We start from the raw sequence: 22224 nt of genomic DNA, 5'->3' as shown, positions 1-22224 counted from the left end.
GAAAAAAAAAGCTATGTAGTGAGATATGTCAGATCTTGCTTAGAAGTATTCTATAAATCAGACTAATTCCTTAAGCAGATAGAAAAAGATTTACTTGCTCAGTAGGGAAGAAACTCAAGAGCAAGCTACCTTGTTTAAACTTCTTTCAAGTTATTTTAGTATAAAACCCAAACAGTGTAGGCCCACATTGAGCAATGCTCTTAGGCACATACTTAACTTTAAGCACATGAGTAACCCCATCAAAAGCAAAAGAGACTGTTTATATGTTCAAGGGTAAGCTAGTGCTTAAGCTGGATCAGGATGCTAAAGGACAATGAAGGGGACAGAAAAAGATTTCAGGTTAGAATTTTGCACCTGGAAATTCATGTTATATTAAGTTAAATGAAGGCCAACATTTCTCATTACTAACCAAGGACCTTGCTGCCACTCGCCAATACTGTGAAATGTGATTTTAATGCAAACATTTTAATTCTTCATGCTGCAAACTGACAACATTTGATTATTGGATACTGACTATTAACCCATCACGAGGTTATTTCAATTAAACATGCAACAAATAAGACAGCAGTAGCAAAAAAATAACATTGACTGTAGTTAATATAAACATCCCATTCCCTTAAATAAAAGTTTATTTGGATTTAAATTAGCACTGCACATGTGTTGTGGAAGTACAGGAAAGATACCACAACAGCACATTTATTGTTATGCCTTCAATATCACAAAGGAAAAAAATGAAGCTTTGTATGAAAATAGGGCTCTATTAACAATTAATCAAAATGTTATCGTATGAAACCTAATTGAAAAGTGTTATGTACATATGAAAAGACTTAATTAGCAGTTACCTAATATACTTGCTTTGCCTATATTTGTTATTGACTCCCCATAATGGCGTCGAACCATGACTGGTGAAGTAGCCGGGCTTGGTATGGTTGGTATACTTTCACTCTCGGTGACTGAGGTAGGTTCTTTTGTTGGATTGAGAAAGCTTGGCTTCATGTGCTCATAAGGTAGAGGGTTTGCAGTGTTGTACCAGTGGATCTGGACAGGTGAAATGTTGCTGTAGTGTTTCAAAATTAAAGGTTCTAGTCTATAGGCCTGCAAGATAAATTCAAGAGAAGAAAATCCTGAGCAGTGACAGACACTGCAGATTAAATTTATTTACCAATATATAGTGCTCTTCATCCTCAAATTACTGAACAAACACTAATGATTCATCCTCACAGTCCCCTGGGGATGAATGGATAAACAGCAGCAACCCCATTTTACAGAAGAGATACATATAAAAACTAAAATAACTTGCCAAAGGCAATAAAGTGAGTCAGTGGGATAGTCAGAATTAGAACTCAGGAGTTCGTTGCTCCCAATCCCTGTCACTCTGTTAAGAAAAGAAATCTTGCTCCGTTACAGTAAATTAATAGCCAGAAATTGACTAATGTTGAAGATACACTGTGGTCATATTTGTTTTCACTTTCTGGGAAAACTGACTAGTTTCCTCGCTGCTTATGCACATATCCTTGTATATTACTCTGCAATACTGCTACTACCATATTCTTTAATCAGAAGTGAAAAGTACTGTTAATATTACAGTACAGCAAAAGACTTATCCTTTCTATATGGATAAACAGATTCTGCACTTCACAGCAAATCATTAAAACTGGCTATTTAATTTTGCTTGCACAAGCTGAACAAACCGATTTATTATGCAAATGTGGAAACTGTAGACACAATTTAGGTAGCGAGCTTTGAAAGTGTGAGGAGTAAGATAGAAGCCTGATTACACTTATTTTCAACAGAAGCCATTTCTGCACAGTACAGGTGACAGCAAGTTTTACTTTTCTGGCATCTCCTTGTAACTCACCACTGAACAAAATCTAGGTAATCTTTAGGGTAAAGAACAAATGGTTGTAGCCTGGATCTAATGTGTAGGGAGTGGCCACGCTCGCCTTTGAATTAATTGGCACTCAATTAACTCGAGGTAAAAAAAGTGTACTGTAGATGTATTCAATGAGCAGCTCTTCAGTAGATGGGCTGTGGTGGGGAGGGAGAAATAAAGACTTATGGCCCTAATTCAGCAAACCATTTAAATGTGTGATTAGTTCAACTGAACTTTAATTAGACCATTCATGAGCTTACATACTTTACTGAATTGGGGCCTATAGTGAGATAAAAGTAGTAGACTGACATGGAAGGGTAAGTCACAGTCCCGTGACGGCTTCTATATTCAGAAAATTCCAATATCCTTAACTTTGTTTCAGGGAGCAGAGATCTTGGCCTCACTTTTGGGATATGTATTTGGCTAGGGCCAGATGACAGGATGGCACGTCAGTTCTCTAGGGCCCCCGTCACCAAGAGTTAAACAGCAGTTTTCTTTAAAATAAATCCTTCTTACATGGATCGCGCTGCAGCAGCAGTCAGATAAGCTAGCAGAATGTGAGGAATGGCTAGGAAAGGGACAGTAAGACAGTAAATATAATGCCCCTATATAAATCCATGGTATGCCCACACCTTGAATACTGCTTGCAGTTTCTGTCACCCCATCTCAAAAAATACACATTAAAACTGGAAAAGATACACAGAAGGGTAACAAAAATGATTAATTTCAGAGTAACAGCCGTGTTAGTCTGTATTCGCAAAAAGAAAAGGAGTACTTGTGGCACCTTACAGACTAACCAATTTATTTGAGCATAAGCAGCAGGAGAATGGGTTTGTGTGTGTGTGTGTGTGTGGGGAAAACCTGGATTTGTGCTGGAAATGGCCCAACTTGATTATCATACACATTGTAAGGAGAGTGATCACTTTAGATAAGCTATTACCAGCAGGAGAGTGGGGTGGGGGGAGGTATTTTTTCATGCTTTGTGTGTATAAAAAGATCTTCTACACTTTCCACAGCATGCATCCGATGAAGTGAGCTGTAGCTCATGAAAGCTTATGCTCAAATAAATTGGTTAGTCTCTAAGGTGCCACAAGTACTCCTTTTCTTTTTAAAAATGATTAAGGGTATAGAACAGCTTCCAGATGAGGAGAGATTAAAAAGACTAGGACTGTTCAGAGATAACTAAAAGGGGGGACGTGACTGAAGTCTGTGAAATCATGACTGGTGTGGAGAAAGTGAAAAAGGAAGTGTTGTTTAACCCTTCACATAACACAAGAACTAGGGGTCACCCAATGAAATTAATAGGCAGCAGGTTTAAAACAAACGAAAGGAAGTACTTCTTCACACGACACACTTGTTCCCAGGGAATGTTGCGAAGGCCAAAACTGTAACTGGGATTTAAAAAGAATGAGGTAAATTTATGGAGGATAGATCCATCAATGACTATTACCCAAGATGCTGGCGCTGCAATCCCATGCTCTGGGTGTCCCTCAGCCTCTGACTGCCAAATGCTGGGAATGGATGACAGGGGACGGATCGCTTGATAATTGCCCTGTTCTATTCATTCCTTTTGAAGCCTCTGGCATTGGCCACTGTCGGAAGACAGGATACGGGCTAGATGGACCATTGGTTTGACCCAGCATGGCCATTCTTATGTTCTTATATAAAAAAGGTATTAGCCCATTAACAAAGCCTGTATCATACATGCACCTAGTTAAAAATTTCCAGCTGAAATTATATGCAGCGTTATTGTAGCCACGTAGGTTCCAGGATATTAGAGAGACAAGTTGGTCGACGTAATATCTTCTTTTGTTGAACCAACTTCTGTTGGGGGAGAAACAAGCTTTCAAGGCACACAGAGGCTTGATGTGCACTACATATTTACTTTGGTATAACTACGTTGTCGCTCAGGGGTGTGAAAAATCCACACCCCTAAGCGACGTAGTTATAATGACTGTAACCCCCCCGTAGAGTTTCAGTTACTAAGCCGATGGGAGAGCTTTTTGCATTGGTGCAGCTGCGCTGATGTAAATTTGTAGTGTAGACCTGTCCTCAGAGTGTCACAGCTATAAGGCAGAGAGTGGAAGACTGCCTAGGATTGCTGAAGGAAGACTGGTACCCAGGAAGGAGAAACACATATAGTGACCTGGCCGGAGGGCCAAGTCATGAAGAAGGAGCACCTGGAGTTGCAGATACAGGTGGAGAGACTGCCAGAGGAAAGCACAGCACCTGGAAGGAGCTAATCCCCAGAGAAGCCAGGAGAGGTGAACCTTGTAAGTGGACCCTGTGACAATGAGGTACACTACATGTTGTGGGACTTCTGGATCTTGAAAGGCGTGTTGTGGGGGGCGTTGATCATTGTAGCAGGGGAGCTATGTCTGCAAGTTTTGCATCTGTTCTGGCAGGGTCTGGTGCTGCTTTGAGTTGGTGTGTCCTGGTCTGTGGGGAGCTTGCTTCTGATGATGAGCTTGGAGAGGTTGGAGGGGAGGGGGTTGTTTGAAGGTCAGAAAAATGGGTTCAGGAAAGATTTCATTCAGGATGGGATCATTGAGTCTCGATTGTAGTTTGATGATAACCCCATATGGATTCCAGGATGGGGCGGTAGGTGACAACCAGGGGTGTGCAGTAGGAGGGGGGGTTTATTTCTGTATTGAAGCAGGTTCTCTTGGGTATTTGGGTGGCCCATTACATGATGTGATCTACTTCTCTACAAGGACACTGCACCCTTTTTGTCCTATGACTACAGGGGAATTAACGGGCCATTTCACCTTGAATGGTCTCTTAGAATATGGGTTAACCACTTATGCTAAATAATCTGTTCAATCTCGTATTTAGCTGTGACACTGAGTACCTTTCCCAGCCCTGAAGAAGAGCTCTGTGTAGCTCGAAAGCTGGTTTCTCTCACCAACAGAAGTTGGTCCAATAAAAGATATCACCTCATCCACCTTTTCTCTCCAACTGAAATTGTACTTTTGCATGCCAGCGGAAATATACATTGGAATTTTTCAGACTGTCTTAATAAATAGCTCACTTATTGCATATGGATCAAAGGCTAGTTTTCAAAAGTCATTACCTATTGATCTGTGATCATATGGATTTTCATTAAGGAATTACATTCAGCATGACCCTTTCAGTTTTCTTTGTTTTCATAAGGTAGGAAAGTATTTTGCATCTTCCGAGTCCATGTAAAGAATGTTTCAATTTGTGAGAGGGTCAGTCAATTACAATCTGATTGACCTCTTGACACTAAAATGCCTAGTGGAATTTGTACTGTCTGGCAAGTTAGAGATGTTGGGACAAATCCTTAAGAGGATGTAAATCAGCGAAGCTCCATTGCAGTCAGATGATATTTGGCGCCAGGCAAAGTTAAAAAACGGCTAGTAACACTATAATGACGTAGAAATAGAAGTTTTATCACAGAAGTCTCCAAGTTTTTAACTGGAAAGTGCAGCTTCTTTGTGAATGCAACATTATATCATTAGTAGGCTTGGCAGTAGTCAATTTTTTTCTACTTTTGACAATTAATATTTATGTTTAAGATGTTTTCTATTTTTAATTTTTTTTATTTTTTACAGTTGCTAGAAATGAAAGGGGTAAGGGATGGAGTTAGGGCAGCACTGATAGTGGGGTTACAGAGGGTTCCCTACATAGCCCAGGGGCCCAAGATGCAGGGGAAGATGCAAGGCCAGTGACACCCAATCCATGCAGATATGCTGCTATTGACGATATTTTTTTTGTCAATTTCACTGTCAGCTGAAATCAACATTTACCTAACCTTTATCAATTGAAATCAAATTCTACCACGACTAATCATTAGTGATTAGTGATATAGTAGTGTTCAAATTATGCATAAAAAAAATCACTCTGTTACGGAGTAAACTATTTCCAAAGGAAGGATAAGTACTGTATAGGACATTATTGCATTTTCTAGTGATAATTTATTTTGCAGTTACAAAACCCAAGACACTGGAAGATGACTGGCAGCAAGCTGTTCTGCAAAACCATGTTGCATGCAGAAACATACTTATGTTGATGTAAGTACTTGGAAGATCACTTCTTACATATTATCTTTTATTGTCCTTCAGCAGACTTTATTTAAAAATACTCTTGAGGTAAAAGCTTGTAACTGCAATAAAAACTCACCACTGGATCTGTTGGATGAAAAATGTTTAGCAACCGGTTACAAATAGTTCTGGGCAGAATGTGATCTTGACTTCCATTGTTTCCTGGACGGATGCCACGCAATGCCAAAAACACTGCTAATGGAGATCCCATACAGAAGAAATTCTCAACCTAAGGAGACATTTCATTTTATATTAATAGCTGGAGGAAATTTAGCTTTCTAACTTACAGTGGGGTTTGGTTTAAATCTCAATGTCTCAACAGAGGGACTTCAGAAACACATTATAAAGTACTAGTAGTAAAAGTGAAGAAGTCCACAATACAATACAGGTAAACTTTACATCTCCCTTAAATGTGATAAGAAATTTATATGTTACTGCACAATGTAAGACAAACTTTGGAAAGCTACAAACACTGTCTCAGTTTAGTATGATACTTTTACTGAAGGAGGCATACAAGTATTATAGGGGGTGGGGTGAGGGAGCTGATTTTGGAGGATATTAAAGAAAAATTATGAAGTTCGTAATGCTGAAGTCTGATTTCTCATGAAATTGCAGGAAGCTTACCACAACTACTTAACTTCACTTTAAAGAAGTGCTCTGTGGCTGTTTCTGATACATAGACCATCAAGGAAGCAGAAAAGCAAGTTATATTGAAAATCAAAAACTACCTACATTACATTTGTAGTGCACACACACACGCACACACCAGTGTTATGCACAACCTCTTAAAAACATCTTAGGTTGAGTGAATGATTTGGTACTTGTGAAAAAGGTGCCAGTATGACAAAGACTGCGAACCGTTACATACACAATAGGTACAGTACAGTGGTAGTTTTGCAAGCTCCCCTCATATGGACCCAATCTACTGCAATCTTGTTCTGGAGGGACTGCCTCTGACATTGAGAGGTTAGTTCAGTCTCCACTGACAATTTAAACTTGCAAACCTGTCCCCTGAGAACTGGGCTGAGACCACTAACTTGTCTGACATAGGTCACTGAACATGCATCAGTGGTAACGACTTTTGGTCACTACCAACCTGGGCCGGGATTCAACATTGACCTAGAGGTGAATGGCTTCGTATCCCATTACCAATCCTCAGACTTCCAGTCCCCTAGAAACATCAAATGTAAAACTCTGTAGTCAAATATATTTTCACAAGTCAAAATTACTTTTCAACCTTTAGTATATTTTCTTATCAGAAAAATTCATTCTATTATCATCAGAACTTCATTGTAACTTTCCCGATATCTGGCAGTTCATTACAACAGAATCATTACTAGGGCAATATCATTTAGCGGACAAAAGAAATGGCTGCATTTTTATTAAGTGAATATGCTGAATTCTTGGATTCTTGAAGCAACTGTTACATGTCAGGCAGCATACGGAGCAAGACAGAGGAAATAATGGTCCATTTCATTCACCAGACTTCAGTACTGCTTAAGAAATTCTTCCTCCTCTAAATTGGCCTTTGTAACACACTTCTGAACAAGATTCTTTCTTCAACAGGGATGTTCTTTTCAAACTCCATTTTAATATAAGGACTTTATTTCTACAGCAACGCCAGCCACCTTGCAAGCCACAAAACATCATCTATATTACCGCTCCAGAACAATTACAGAGCAGGTCTTCTCTTTTATAACCAAGCTTTGCACAGAATCCTGTATTTTCCTAATTGACTGAAAACTTCATTTTATCTTCAATAGCAGCAATAAAAATGTGGTGACCATTAAATGCAGGAAGATCATCATTGCATAATCCTTTAAATCATACAGGTAAGCTTCAACCCTGTCAATCTGACACACCTGCATTCAAGGTCTGCGCAATTCCTGTTTCAGAAAGGGGTATCATGAAAGCTGCTGTGACTGCCATGTGATACTTGATAGCTGATACTTAAAAAGGAGTTTTCAGTAAACTCAGCTTAGGTGAAATGCAGACTAGACAAGTATTTGAAAAGGTAAATGGATCCAGTGATTACAAGACACAGGAGGGTTTTTCCTGTTCCTTCAGGCCCATTGATAATTCATCACTGACAATGCCCAGGTGGACAAGGGTTTCCTTCTTGGGTCAGTGTTCTTTACTAAATATTCTCCTATATGAAGAAGTCTTTTGATGTGGTGTCCCGGCTAGGTTAGACTTGTAGATTCAAGACTTAATCAACTGTAGAGTGTATCCCATGTAATGGTTTGGATTAATACCAAAAAGTGAATCTCCACAGAATCAAAAGAAAGCCTTTCAGAAATGAATTCCTTCAAACTGAGGAACTGAAGCCATTAGACTCTCGGCATTATCAAGCATGTTGTTTATTTGGCAAGTTACCATATGATGATCTATTGAGGTCAGGAGGCCAGTGTCTTTAAAAACTAAGTAGCATTCATTTGGATAGGCCAGATGTTGAAGCAGCGGCGGGGAATATTACCTATTTGTGTGAAATACAGCAGCAAGTTGTCAACGGCACAGATTAATAACAGAAGCAATGTTTATTTTTAATGTTGCCTTCCAAAGACAGATTATGACGACAGCTATGATTCAGAAGACAAACTGAATTACTGGGGAGGAATGATACACAAGAAGCAGAGCTAAGCTACTTTAGCAACAAAACCCAAATCACCAACAATACCATTCAAGACTTTGTGTAATTCTTCCAGACTAGAAGGGCAGCTGAATGAGAAAATGAATGTGTGACAATGCACCTTTCAATGAGAGAATGTGTGCAAAATGAAGGGGACACCTGGGGATATTTACAGGTGAAATTAAAATGGGAGGGCAATGAAGATAACTGCATCATATGTTTATATATTGCCTTTCATCCAGAAGGATTGCAAAGAACTTTACTGACCGAGGAAATACTTCAGCTGAGCACGAAACTGCAGCCACCTCTCGAGTGTAGCCCATAGCCCTTTAACTGCACCAGAAACACCATGAAACTTTTGAGGACAAGAAATGAAGGGACGAAGCTAGCAGATTAGTATTACACGGGGAATTTAACTAGGCAGTTCTGTTCTGAATTGCTGCAGAGCGTTGCTACAAGAAGTCTGAAGACCTCCTTTTCTCTCAGATATGGCTGCATTTCAGTTGTACTCCTAGTAATTCATCAGTGTCTTTTCAACACCATTAACATCTTTGGATAGAGGATGCTGCTATACAAAAGTTGAGTTCTAATATGTTGAAATTTCCCCAGGGAACCAGGGTTATCTGACCTTAAGCATCTTTGTGAAAAGTGCCACAGAATCTTGAAATAGCTTGGGTAACTGTATTGACAAACACAGAGTTAAATAAACTAATCACCAGCTTTGGGGTCAGGAAGTAATTGTGGTATGTCCCTCCTCTCTTCCACTTCTTAAAGGAAAATCCTTCTATCATGCTGTTATCTTTAACCACTGAAGCAAAAATGACAACTGAGATGCCCCAATGCCACAGCACGGCTAGCTTTCCCAGCATTTTTACATTCTTCAGATAAGAAACATATAGAATTCTTCTTTAGCCTCTTCCTCCTTTTCCACAGCTGTTGTCCCACAGACAAGGCCAAAACGAGACTGCATCCCTAAACTTTACATGTCTGGTGAGATACTAGTAGAGTTCTGGCATTCAACTCCTGGTCCCCTCAGTGAGGCCTACCATTCCTAGCCCTGAGAGTTTTAGTGAATCCCTCATTAGGGCTATCAGTGGGGAGGAAATTTAAAGTCCTTAACTCCAAAGATCCTATTTTGGTGGCCATCACCTTGGCCGGGATGATGAGTTGGGGCACTGACCAAAGACCCTCCAAATCGTCGTCCCCGTCCCCCCCGCCAAAAGGAGCAGTTATATGCACCACTTCCTTTCACATTAATCACCAGGCAATGTAGCTTCTGGATTTCTTCCTGAACTTGTCTTGACAGAGAAATGTCTCTATTTGCTCAAGATCAAGCAAGCATTTAACTCTCACTTAAGTAGGACTAGAGACTTTCCCTGATCTTAGGAACTCTGGGCAATAAAGCAGTAGTGGCCACATTTTTCAATTAAAGTAGTACAGGCCCATTCAATCATATATGAAAGCCAGATGTGACCACTATGACCGTCTACTCTGATTGCCTGCCTGTCTTCTTTGGACAGCCAAAGAATTTTATTCAGCAAATACCGCAACAAGACCAGTAACTCATGGTTAAACTAGAGCGTTATTAAAGGAATCGCCCTGTCTGGGTAGAAAGAGCCAAGACTTTGGTGGATGATATCTACACAGCAGTTACTTTTCGCCACGTCAGTCACATACAACCAGCTGGACTAATATGTCTCTGTGAAGTTGTCCTTCAGTGGAAACATCCTGTGAAATCTTCCTTTCGTAGAAGCATCTTGCTCTCATATATTTACGGTAAGCCTCTCCCCTCTTCTTGAACTGCTCTCCATCAGAATGAAGGTACTCAGAAACTACAGTGACAGGCACCAGTATAAAACCCTTTGATAGACTATTTAACAGTCTATGGAAGATTCAGCAGGATGAGGAAGAGAGAGGATGTATGACAAGGGAAAATTACTTATGAGTAATTTGGTTTGTCGTAGTTCTCTCCTCTTTCCCCATCCTACTTCCCTTGCTTCGTGCCCTTTCTTAGGGCTCTTGTTCTGAAAAGGTTCAGACTGAATGCAAGTAGATGAACGACAAGCCTTTGTAAAGAACTGAGGGGTGAAGGGTATCAGTCTATCTCCTGCTTCCCAACCAGTAGAGATAATAGCATGATGTAGATTATGTTTTTTTAAGTGATGGTGAAGAGAAGAGGGTTAGGACAAACCGAATTACTAGTAAGTAATTTTTCTGTTTTTCTATCAGCTGATATTGACTTTAGTTACTAAGGCCCAGATTTTTAAAGCTATTTAGGCACTGCTGTGCTCAATGACTCAACACCTCACTGATTCAGGAACTTAAAGCAACAGTCGATGGGATTTAGTCTCTTAAGTGTCTAAATCCCTTTCGAAAATTAGATTTAGGCTCCTAAATCTGCTACACATTGCATCGCTGAGCACAGCAATGCCTAAATACCTTTAAAAATCTGGGCCTATGAGTACAAAAGCAGTGACATCAGAAGGAGGAAAAAAATGATAATTTTAAAAACTCTGAAAAATGAGCTAATTTTCTTTTTTACATAAGGTCATATTTTAAGGTCCAATATCTAAAGACATTATAGGACTGTAAATCAGCAAGTCTTGTGCAACCAGTTGGAAAGCTGGGAATCTCCTCTTTCCAATGGCACAAAGGGCCAGTAATTGGCTCTATTGGCTTATAAAATATCCGCCTAAACCTATCACTAAAAACAGCTTGTTGTGTGTCTCAGCAGGCCAGTGTAATCTGGGGGAAAATTCCACATTTGGAGGAAGTTCAGCCAGGTTTGAAGCTGTTCAGAGGTTTGGCATGTTAGAAGCAGTCCCAGGGCAAGATGGATTAGTGGGCAGAGTAGAGGTGAGACTGTCAAAAGGTGCATGATAAATGCAAATTTACAAAATGGATTTTACCACCACATGTGGTATAAACAAACATGTAATATTAATATAATTCATATAAATAATATATAATATATATTTTAGATATAAATATATATGATTAATTTAAAATTAAAGACCCAAATAAATATCTGAATGTATATTAATCCTTTTATATACATATGCAAATATTAAAAAATAATATCTAAAAATTATGTCAGTACAAGCAGAAAAAGCAGCTTGGGTAGAGCGTATTGAAAGCAAACTTTTATAGTAAATACAATAAATGTTTATTCATTCAATAAAAATCCTTTGAACATACATACCTTAAATTTTAAGGCAGGTGTTTTCGATATGGTTGATGCCTTTAATTCATGTAACCTTTCTTCTATCTCTCTCAACCTAGAAAAAAGGGGTGTCTTTATTAGGCATGGTGTGTACAAAAAGCAGTTAGCCAATTTTTGAGGTTGTATGGGCTGTTTCTATTAGGAGAAGGAATTGATGTAGGAGTCGGATATTTGTTTGATGCAGTCCTATTTATTAACAAAGAACATACAAAGTTCTATTTCCCTGAGCGCAGCAGGAATCAAGCAGCGGGAGACAGTTTCTTTGCTCACAGTCCCAACCCTTTCTCAGCCAGAACTTTACCCAATACATGCATCTCTGATTGTGTCTTGGCTTCCTTCTCTATCTGCTTCTGTGGTTGTTTTGCTGCTTCTCTCCTTCCCTCCCCGCAGTTCACAGCTACAATCAAAACAATCCCTCATTCCTGTGTTTATCAGACCCCAAGGAAACCTCTTGGACTGCATGGCCCAGCCACTGCCTGTATTTGAATGCAGTCTAGTCCACTGCTTCAGCTATCACGGGGGCATTTAACTGTTCTCTTGTTTTGCATGAATGTAAGGCAGCTATCATGCCCGCCAGCTTTGCTCAATCCACAGCAGAACAGTAGTATTACAAATTCTTTACAGAATCGAAGAAATGATTTTATTCAATTTTCAAAGTGGGTTTTATGAATAAAATGTAGAACATACCTATTCTGCTGTGTATCCGTTTAACTAGCAAAAAATGGGTTTTGGGGACTGGAGCTTACTGAAAAGCAGCATTTTCAACAGTCCACGTGTTCAAGAGTATGACCCAGGGTCATAGCAAAGATACTGAATATTTATCTCCACCCATTACATATTGAGAGGTATCATATGCTGTAATCACACATGCCACTTACAGAACATTACAGAGGTAAGTACAATTTAAAACATTTAAGAATACAATCAACAGAAAAAAATCATCAAACTACTCCGGGAACAAAAATTTTCACAAGCCCAATATTACTTTAGGAAGATTATAAACTTTGAAATCCTGAAGTTACAGAATGTAATTGTATGTTTTACAGAAGCATACATATTAGATTCATACTGAACTGCATTAATGAAATGTAAAGATGGCTGTATTCATTTATAAATGCATATGTTGCGTAACATTAAGATTAATGAGGATCAAGCTTGAAATATTTTTGCGAATGGCTAGGCATCTGGGGCAAGAGTATGGCAATGGTGATGTGTTTCACTGGTCAGATCCTAATGACATCTAAGAGGTTATCCTTCCTCCACGTGTTTTGGGATGCTGAGGAGGTTTCTTCACATTTCTCTCAGTTGAGTTTGCATGTTAAGAGAGAACAGCTGCTAGCACTTCACAGTGGGTGATGGAACTGAGCTGCACGTCTGGCACAGTGAAAGTCTTGTTCCTCTATATATAGTGTTGTTGTAGCCATGTTGGTCCCAGGTCCTGTGCTGAACCTGAAGAAGAGCTTTCTGTGGCTTGAAAGCTTGTCTCTCTCACCAACAGAAATTGGTCCAATAGAAGATATTACCTCACCCACCTTGTCTTGCTCCTCTACAGAAATTCAAAGGCACAAATGTTGGTAAGCCAGGTACCAGGGTGGAAAGGGAAAGAACTGCTTTCCAGAGCAACCATTGGCTTTTGTTGACAGGAGCTAATTTAAAGCTTCCATCACTTCTTGCAGGATCCCCCTGCCTCTGCCTTATACCCCATACCCCAAAGGAGTCTGGAAGGTGCCCTTCGCAATGCTGCATAAGAGCCCTGAGTATTTGGGGTGTGAAAGTGTGGTCAACTCACCACCAATGATGTGTCACGGTCACCTGCAGGGTCTCCCTGCTGTTGAAGACCTCCTACCAACACCTGCACACCGCAGGTGTTGAGGTCCCATTTACCAAGATTCGTGCTGGTTGTGAGACAATGCAGTATTAAAGTTTCAGGCTGAAAGATGGCAGCAGGTAAAGGTAGGCAGCAAACGATAAGATGGTCTCCAGTTACAGGTAAGTACTTTGAGATGTGTGGCCCCTATCTGTATACCATTGAGGATTACACATGCACACCATGCGTCCAGAGTTGGAGAATCTGAAAGTAGCATCTGCTGGTCTGCGCTTGTGCCCTGGCTCACCTCGTGCTTCTGTCTGAGGCAATAAAGGGTGGGGCAGACACTTCGTCTTCAGTTCCTTCTTCATGGTGAATTTCACTAACCCGCAGCAGAAGGGAGGGTGAGTGGAATGTGGAATACAGATAGGGACCACACACCTCTAAGAACCTCCAGTTAAAGGTAAGTAACTTTCTCTTCTTTGAGTGATGGTCCCTATTATATTCCACCGAGGGTGATTAACAAGCAGTATCATAGAATCATAGTAGATCAGGGTTGGAAGGGACCTCAGGAGGTCATCTAGTCCAACACCCTGCTCAAAGCAGGACCGATCCCCAATTAAATCATCCCATCTAAGTTGGAGGAGGGTGCAAGGATAAGGATGGAATGGTTGTCCAGAGATCTGCCATGCTGAAGGAGGCATCTACCGTCAAGTCCTGCTTTAAGGTGTAGTGTGCTGCAAAGGTGTGCACAAACACCACATGGCTGCTCTACATATGTCCATGAGTGGCATGTCCTGAAGGGAGGCTGTGGTTGAAGCCTGAGCTCTCGTGGAGTGAGCCCGCACCCCTGTGGGGAGAGGTAGGCCCGACAGCTGGTAGCAGACTTTAATGCAACCTGAAATCCATTTAGAGATTCTCTGGGTGGAGATGGCCTGTCCCAAGTGTAAAGTATGTAAAGACAGAGTAACCTTCTATTGGATGGTGTTATAGACAAATCACTGCCAGGTGACCTCTCAAAAAGATGAGGATGAGACTTGATGAGTTTTGACATTTCCTTGGGGGCTCATAAGGTCGCTGTGGATAGAACTGAGGAGACCTGTGGCATTGGGTGGATGTAGTGCTGGAATTTTTGTTTCAGGGCAGGAGTGTAAATGCCCAACAAATGAAGAGCAGCCCTAGAGTCCTTTCGTATCTGTAGTGATTTGTCTGTCTTCTGGTTAAAAGGATGGGATTTGTCAAAAGGGAGGTCCCTCAAATGGTGTTTTGGACCTTCCTAAGAAAACCAGAAGAATGGAGCCAAGACTCCACACATGACTATAGCTGTAGCGATGGCCCTGGAGAAGGTATCTGCTGCATCTTCTGTTGACTGGAGAGCAGTTCTGGTCATGAGTTTCCCTTCGTCAACAATGCTTGAAAACAAGCACAATCTTGTTGTGGAAGGCTATTAGCAAACTCATCGAATTTACTATAATTCAGAAGATCATATTTGGCTAACAATGCCTGATAATTTGCAATCCTGAATTGCAGGCTAGAAGATGAGAATATTTTACATCCTCGAAGATCTAGATGCTTCCCTTCCTTATCTGCTAATGTACATTGAAGATTGCTGTTTGGCTCTTTCAGCAGCAGCCTGGACTACAAGGGAATTTGGAGATGGGTGGGAGAAAAGATATTCAGAGCCTTTGGCCGGAACATCATAGAGCTTTTCTGTACCTTTGGAGGTAGCTGTGCATGTTGGATCCAGTATGGCTTTGTTAATTGGCAATTCCATTCTCGCCACTCCCAAGATGTGAATGATATCCAGAATCTTGTGCTGGGAAGAAGAAGTTACTCATCTTGTGCCGTAACGATGGTTCTTCGAGATGTGTGTTCCTATGGGTGCTCCACTTTAGGTGTCTGTCTGCCCCTGCACTTCTAATCGGAGATTTTTGGTAGCAGGTGTCCCGTTGAGCCCGTGCATGTGCTCTCCCTCCCTCATGGTCTGCCTCAAGGCTATTTAGCACTGCACGGGCGAACCCCCCTCACTTCCTTCTCTACCACAGAGCCCTTTAGAGAACTCCGAAGTAGAGGGGAGGACGACGGGTTGTGGAGCACGCATAGGGACACACATCTCAAAGAACCATCGTTACTGCACAAGGTGAGTAACTTCTTCTTCGAGTAGTATCCCTATGCGTGCTCCACTTTAGGTGACTCCAGAGCAGTACCCACCACTGGAGGCTGGGACTTCAGAGTGGAGTCTTTTACTACAGAGAGTACTGTGGAGTCGAAGATGGTGTCAGTGGACAAATCTTCAGTGATCGCATAATGTTCTGTGAAAGTATGAACAGAGGCCCCAATCATTGCTCTATAGATTGGGGAGATAGGGGTATCTCTGTGGAATGTGATTGAGGTAGGAACTGATCTCATGGAGTGTGTATGGACGGAAGCAAGTTGCGCCCTTGCTAAGTGATTAATGCAACTAGAGACCCATTTGGATAGTCTTTGAGGAGATATCACAGAGCTTTTGGATCTTTCTGTGGACGAAAGAAAGAGTTTAGGGGATTTCCTGAAGTCCTTAGTCCTGTCCAAGTAGAATGCTAATGTCCTTCTAATATCTAGCATATGCACAATTGTCTCCCAGTTGTCACAATGTGGTTTTGGAAAAAAACACGGAGATGGATCTGTTGATTCATATTGAAAGCGCAGAAAAAGTAGGGAGAAACTTGGGATACGGCCTTAGAGGTGTGTTTTTTTTTTTAAAAGACAAAGGCCGTGAATGATGGGTGTGCCATCAGGGCCACTATTTCTCCTATGTGCCTAGCTGAGGTGATGGCAATTAGAAATGCTGTCGTCATGGACAGGTGTAAGAGAGAACAAGTTGCCCTAGATTCAGAGGGACATCTAGTCCAAGCCCTGAGAATTACATTAAAGTCCCAGGCTGGAGCGGGTGGTGTCACATGGGGGAAGAGAGTCCCAATGCCCTTAAAGAGTCTACGCATTAGTTGTTGAGCAAACTCCAAGTGGGAAGCCATGTTCGCCTTGAGATGTACCTTAAGGGAGCTGAGTCAGAGTTTAAAATGTAGTGCAAAATCAGAGGGAGGAAAGATGAGGTTGGGTCTGTCCGTTTGGAATGGTACAAACTTGGAGTCGTTTCCATTTTGTAGATAGGTATGTGGAGTGGTCAACTTGTGGTTGTGTTGCAACATGTGTTTCAGCTTGTCAGAGCATTCTGCTTCTAAGTCTTGGAACAAAGAAAGATCCAAGCCTGGAGGCGGAGGACCCATGGGTTGGGGTGAAGGGTCAGCCCATTGTTTTGAAAGAGCGGGTGAGGAATGGGCTGACGTCAGAGGAACAGGAGGGCATACTGCCATCTGCATCAGGTAAGGGAGCCAGACTTGTCATCGTCAAGAGGGGCTGTCATAAATATAAAGGGAAGGGTAAACCCCTTTAAAATCCCTCCTGGCCAGAGGAAATCTCCTCTCACCTGTAAAGGGTTAAGAAGCTAAAGGTAACCTCGCTGGCACCTGACCAAAATGACCAATGAGGAGACAAGATACTTTCAAAAGCTGGTAGGAGGGAGAGAAACAAAGGGTTTGTGTGTCTGTCAATATTTTGTCTTTGCCGGGGATAGACCAGGAATGAAGCCTTAGAACTTTTAGTAAGTAATCTAGCTAGGTACGTGTTAGATTATGATTTCTTCAAATGGCTGAGAAAAGAATTGTGCTGAATAGAATAACTATTTCTGTCTGTGTATCTTTTTTGTAACTTAAGGTTTTTGCCTAGAGGGGTTCTCTATGTTTTGAATCTAATTACCCTGTAAGGTATCTACCATCCTGACTTTACAGGGGGGGATTTTTTTTTTTAATTTCTATTTACTTCTATTTCTATTAAAAGTCTTTTTGTAAGAAAACTGAATGCTTTTTCATTGTTCTCAGATCCAAGGGTTTGGGTCTGTAGTCACCTAGGCAAATTGGTGAGGCTTTTTACCAAACCTTGTCCAGGAAGTGGGGTGCAAGGTTTTGGGAAGTATTTTGGGGGGGAAAGACGTGTCCAAACAGCTCTTCCCCAGTAACCAGTATTTGTTTGGTGGTGGTAGCGGCCAATCCAAGGACAAAAGGGTGGAATATTTTGTACCTTGGGGAAGTTTTGACCTAAGCTGGTAAAGATAAGCTTAGGAGGTTTTTCATGCAGGTCCCCACATCTGTACCCTAGAGTTCAGAGTGGGGGAGGAACCTTGACAGGGGCAATCACAATAACTCTCACTTTGTTTCGTTGAATTTTCAACAGAATCTTGGATAGGGTAGGAAACTGGGAAAAGACATACAAGTGGGCCCTGTCTCTCTGGGAAGATGAGGGCACCTGCCAGTGAATGCTTCCCCCAAGGATGGCTATATCTTGAAGCACCTGTGAATTCAGTATACACTCATTGTCGTGAGAAAATTCCAACAGACTGTTCGTTATCCCGTTCTGTATCCCTTGTAGACAGACAGCTGAGATGAGCACATCGTGATGGGTGCATCAATTCCAAAGTTTGAATGCTGTCTTGCAGAGGGAGGGAGATCTGGAAGCTCCTTGGCAGTTTATACAAAACATACAGGTCACATTAAGTCCATCATAACCTTTGTGTGTTGTTTTTGATGAAATACAGAGTTTGTGCGCAGGCACTCCTAACAGCCGCTAGCCCCAAAAGAGTGATATAGAAGGTCATTTCTGTGGAAGGCCATTTGTCCTGAACCTTGTTGTTGTGTAGGTGAGCTCCCCAGCATATTAGGGAGACGTGTCCCAGGGTGGTGAATGTGGGTAGTGAGAGGAGCGCTCTCGCTTGTACTGCATCAGGTCGGTGCTGATACAGTCCAGTCACTGTACCGGGGTTAGTATGCCACTACAATGAAGTGAACCTTGGAGACTACCCTGTGTGGAGCATACCTATAATGATCCTGCCCCCAAGGAAATCTCCTGTGCGATGGTTGTATTGAGATATGGAAGAAGGCACCCTGTAAGTTCAGGGCTAGAAATCACTCTCTTTGCTCTAGAGCTGGTCCTAACTGCTGTGAAGTAAGGTAAGGTGACTTCTGAGCAGCGTGACAGGTGTATAGATGGCAGCTGATGCTGTAAGGGATCATTGATGAACTGGTCAGGGACCTGAACAAAGTGCTTATAAGAGGCAGTTTGAGAGGTCATGGACTGGGGTGCAGACTGTTCTCACTTTTGAGCCCTGGGCCTCTTACACTGTGGCTCATAACAGCACAGAGATGGTGAGTATTGAGAAGATTGTGATCTGTGGTGTGGTTGAGAGGTAATATCTTTGCTTCTGTTCCACAGTGTAGATTCCTAAGGAGCGTAGTGTGGTCCGAGAATCCTTCAGGATGTGGAGAGAAAAGCTGTCTTCTCAGTAAAGAGTTTGGTCCTTCAAATTGGAAGTCTGTAGCTCTTTGGGTAATCTAGAGAGCGAACAAAAACAAAAACAAAAAAACAACAACCCACAACCCACCTCAGTACCTCTGTCATGGAGACTGGGCGGGCAGCTGTAACAGCTACATCCAGTGGTGTGTCTAGGGCCAGTCTGGCTATTAACTGACCTTCTCTAAGAATCTGTTCTTTTTGTCTTTCCAGAAACATCCTGGGTTTCCCAAGATTAACAAAATTGTTTTGGCCATGACAGTTTGGTAATTTATGACTCTAAACAGTAATGTTGTTGATGAATACGCCATCTTGCGAAGCCTGATCATATGGAGTTGACTTGGCATTATGTTGCTTGCTTCATGCATTAACCATATCCACTATGATGGAGTTGGGTTGCCAATGTTGAAAACAGTCTGCGCCTCTTTGGGTAGAGATGTAGGGTTGTTTTTGTTTACACTGTTGCTGGTTGGTGCGATGGAAGCTGGCTCTGCCAGATGATTTTGGTAGCATCTAGAATCAGCTCATTAATTGGGAGGACAGTTCTAGATGAGAAGATAGTGTGCAGAATTTCCACCAACTTGTGATGTGTATCTGCCACCTCCTGTAAGGGAATCTGCAGCTCGTCTGCCACTCTCTTGGTAAGATCCAGAAAGTTCTTAAATCTTCACCTAGTGATGAGGGGTGGGCAGCATAGTCTCATCTGGGAGAGATGAGGAGAAGTGTGCTGAAGAGGTAGCTTCCCCTTCAGGTGGTGGTGGTGGTGTTTTCCCCCCCATCCTGTTCTGAAAAAGCTTTCTCCTGCCCTGGCTCAGGTGCCAGGCTATAGCAAACCATCTGGTGGACTCTCCCTGAGACACACCGGAGACGGTCGCACCCAGTGTGTGTATATACCCGAAGAGTTACAATATGGCCTTGGGAGGGAGAGACAGGAAGGCAGGCACGGGCGGTTGGCATGATGGAATTGGGGATGACCCTTGTAGTGCAGTGGTGGGCCACCTTGAGGGGCCAGGGAATGATCTCCTCCTGGCCAGTGTCAGATTCGTCAGTGGGTAAGGGTGCTGCTGACTGGGGTATTGGCAGTATACAGCCCAGTGCTAAGAGCGATTCTGGGTGCCGGGATGTGCTCGATACCAGGGTCCTGGTACCAAGTAATGGGGATTGTGGTTCTTCCCCAATCATCAGGTCTCCAGGGTACCACAGCTCATGCAGTACCATGGGTTCATTTGGTACCACAAAGGAGGGTCCGTGGTACATTGTCAGTACCGATAGTTGGGCAGAGCACTCCCTAAATGAGAGTTTTGCCCAGTACAAAAAGTTTGTTGGTGCTACTTTTTTAGAGACGGTATGGTAATTGTCTCTCCCTGGGTACTGAGGCCACCAGTCTCCAGAGTATCAGAGCACCTGTATTACCATGGGCTCATCTGGAACCCCAAAGGAGTGTCTGTAGTCGGTATCAATGGTTGGGAAAGTGCAGAACACTTCCTAGATGGGAGTTTTGTTGCATCTGGTACCAAAGGGTTTCTCTATGCTGCTCTTTTAGAGATGGTACGGGCAACTGTCCCCTCTCCTTAGGGGACAGTTGCCCTCAGAGCATGAGGGTGGAAGCCTCTGGTGTCTCAGTGCTGAAGCAGAGCTGACACCAGGGCTTTTCTGTGTCGCTCTTTTAGAGATGGTACAGTAACGGTGCCCTCTCGGTGCAGTAGTTGCCCGAAGTAGAGCTCAGAGCAGCAGGGAGCTCACAGAAGCTCCTTGTCGGTGCCGAGAGCAGAGCTCAGAGCAGGGCAGAGCTCACAGCAGAAAGCCCCTTCTCAGGTTTCAGCTTCCAGAGCTTCAGTGCCTAAATGTGCGGCAGCTGAGCTCACCGCAGGAGGTTCCTCTGCTGGTATTGTCCTACCGAGATGGCCGCACTGGGGAGTCCCACTGGCTGGCCAGTTGCTGGGGGATCGGTGCCGAGATGGCCGCACTGGGAAACACCCCTCTGGCTGGCCAGTTGCTCAGAGGAGACTTTCCAGGGGGAGTCTGCTGGTGGCTTCTTTTTCTTTCTCTCTCTCCTCTTCACCACTCGACCCCTCTTGAAGTGAAGGCTCCAAGGATGATCTGGGATCAACACCCACCAGAGTCCCCTGCAGACTGAAGTGCCAGTGGGAGTTTTTCCATAGGGAGAAATTTTTACTTCAGATCCCAGCTCCTGTGAGGCTGCAGTTTAGGTGTGGCAGGTAAAGCACTTCTGTGAGGATCTCCCAGGCACAGTGAGTGTCTGGCCATGACAGGAATTGACTCCTGGCAGGAGAGGCACCGCTTGGAGCAGAGAGAGCCAGGCAAGTCTCTGGGCAGGGGGCTGTCATCCTCTAGCAGGGAGGAATATGCAGAAGAACATCGTCTTTACTTTTTTTTTTTTTTTAAACTGAAAAAGAAAATAATGATCAGTCTACTAGATGCCTGGGGGTGGGGGAAGGGGGATGCCCCCAGACAGGGAAGGAAAGTGAAGTTCTTTTCCTTTTTCTCTTTTCTTTTTAAACCAAAGGAATAAAATAAAATAAAATAAAATAAAAACCAAAACACTAGCCTGAGTACTTTTAGGGAGAACAAAGGTAACAAACCAAACACCGCTAATGACACAGATAAGGAAGGGACAACTGCTCTTCCGTCAGAGGCCAAAGGCGGTGGAGAAGGAAGGGGGGGGGGGCGGAGGAGTTCACCGTGCAATGCTAAATAGCCTCGAGGCAGACCACCAGAGAGGGAGAGCACATGGCCAGGCTCAAGGGGACACTGCTACCAAAAATCTCTGATTAGAGGTGCAGGGGGCACACAGACACCTAAAGTGGAGCACCCATAGGGACACTACTCGAAGAAGAATCATGGCTCTCCTCCAAAGGATTTTGGCATTTCCCCATAAGTCTCTTTAACAGCTCCTGGAATTGCCTAAAGTCATCTGGTGGGGAAGGGCCTAATGTACCCACCGCCTCATATGGAGAGAAGGAAGGGAACCTTGCCGGTTCTGGCTGAAGAGCCAGAACCAGGCTAAAAATTCATCCTCCATCATTGGAGCTGTATACCTGTTGAAGGATCCTTCAAGGTGACAGTTCCCTCGTGGATTGGGCAGGTTCTGAGGGGAGGTATTATGGCCAAATCTGATGGAGATTGTGAGGGTCCCCATAGTATGGGGAACCAGTGGCTCTGTGGTGGTTCCGGCGGTAGATGCTGCCATGGACATTGTGGACTCCGTGATGGTGCATAAGAGTG

The 22224-nt window shown here is 42.8% G+C and overlaps 1 protein-coding gene across 1 annotated transcript in view; it reads right to left on the bottom strand.

Moving 5' to 3' along the window:
- Window positions 1–22224, bottom strand: part of DDHD1 (DDHD domain containing 1) — a 112731-nt gene that overhangs the window by 5591 nt on the left and 84916 nt on the right. The window contains exons 8-10 of the mRNA XM_074956498.1: window positions 11769–11844; window positions 6017–6166; window positions 843–1095 (exon numbers count right to left, since the gene is read on the bottom strand). Coding sequence (XP_074812599.1) covers window positions 843–1095; window positions 6017–6166; window positions 11769–11844 — 479 coding nt within the window. The remainder of the gene's footprint in view (window positions 1–842; window positions 1096–6016; window positions 6167–11768; window positions 11845–22224) is intronic.

The sequence above is a fragment of the Natator depressus genome, chromosome 6, assembly GCF_965152275.1.
Source record: "Natator depressus isolate rNatDep1 chromosome 6, rNatDep2.hap1, whole genome shotgun sequence".
Classification (NCBI taxonomy): Eukaryota; Metazoa; Chordata; order Testudines; family Cheloniidae; genus Natator; species Natator depressus.
The sequence above is the reverse complement of the archived record's forward strand: the minus strand, read 5'-3'. Positions and strand labels throughout refer to the sequence as shown.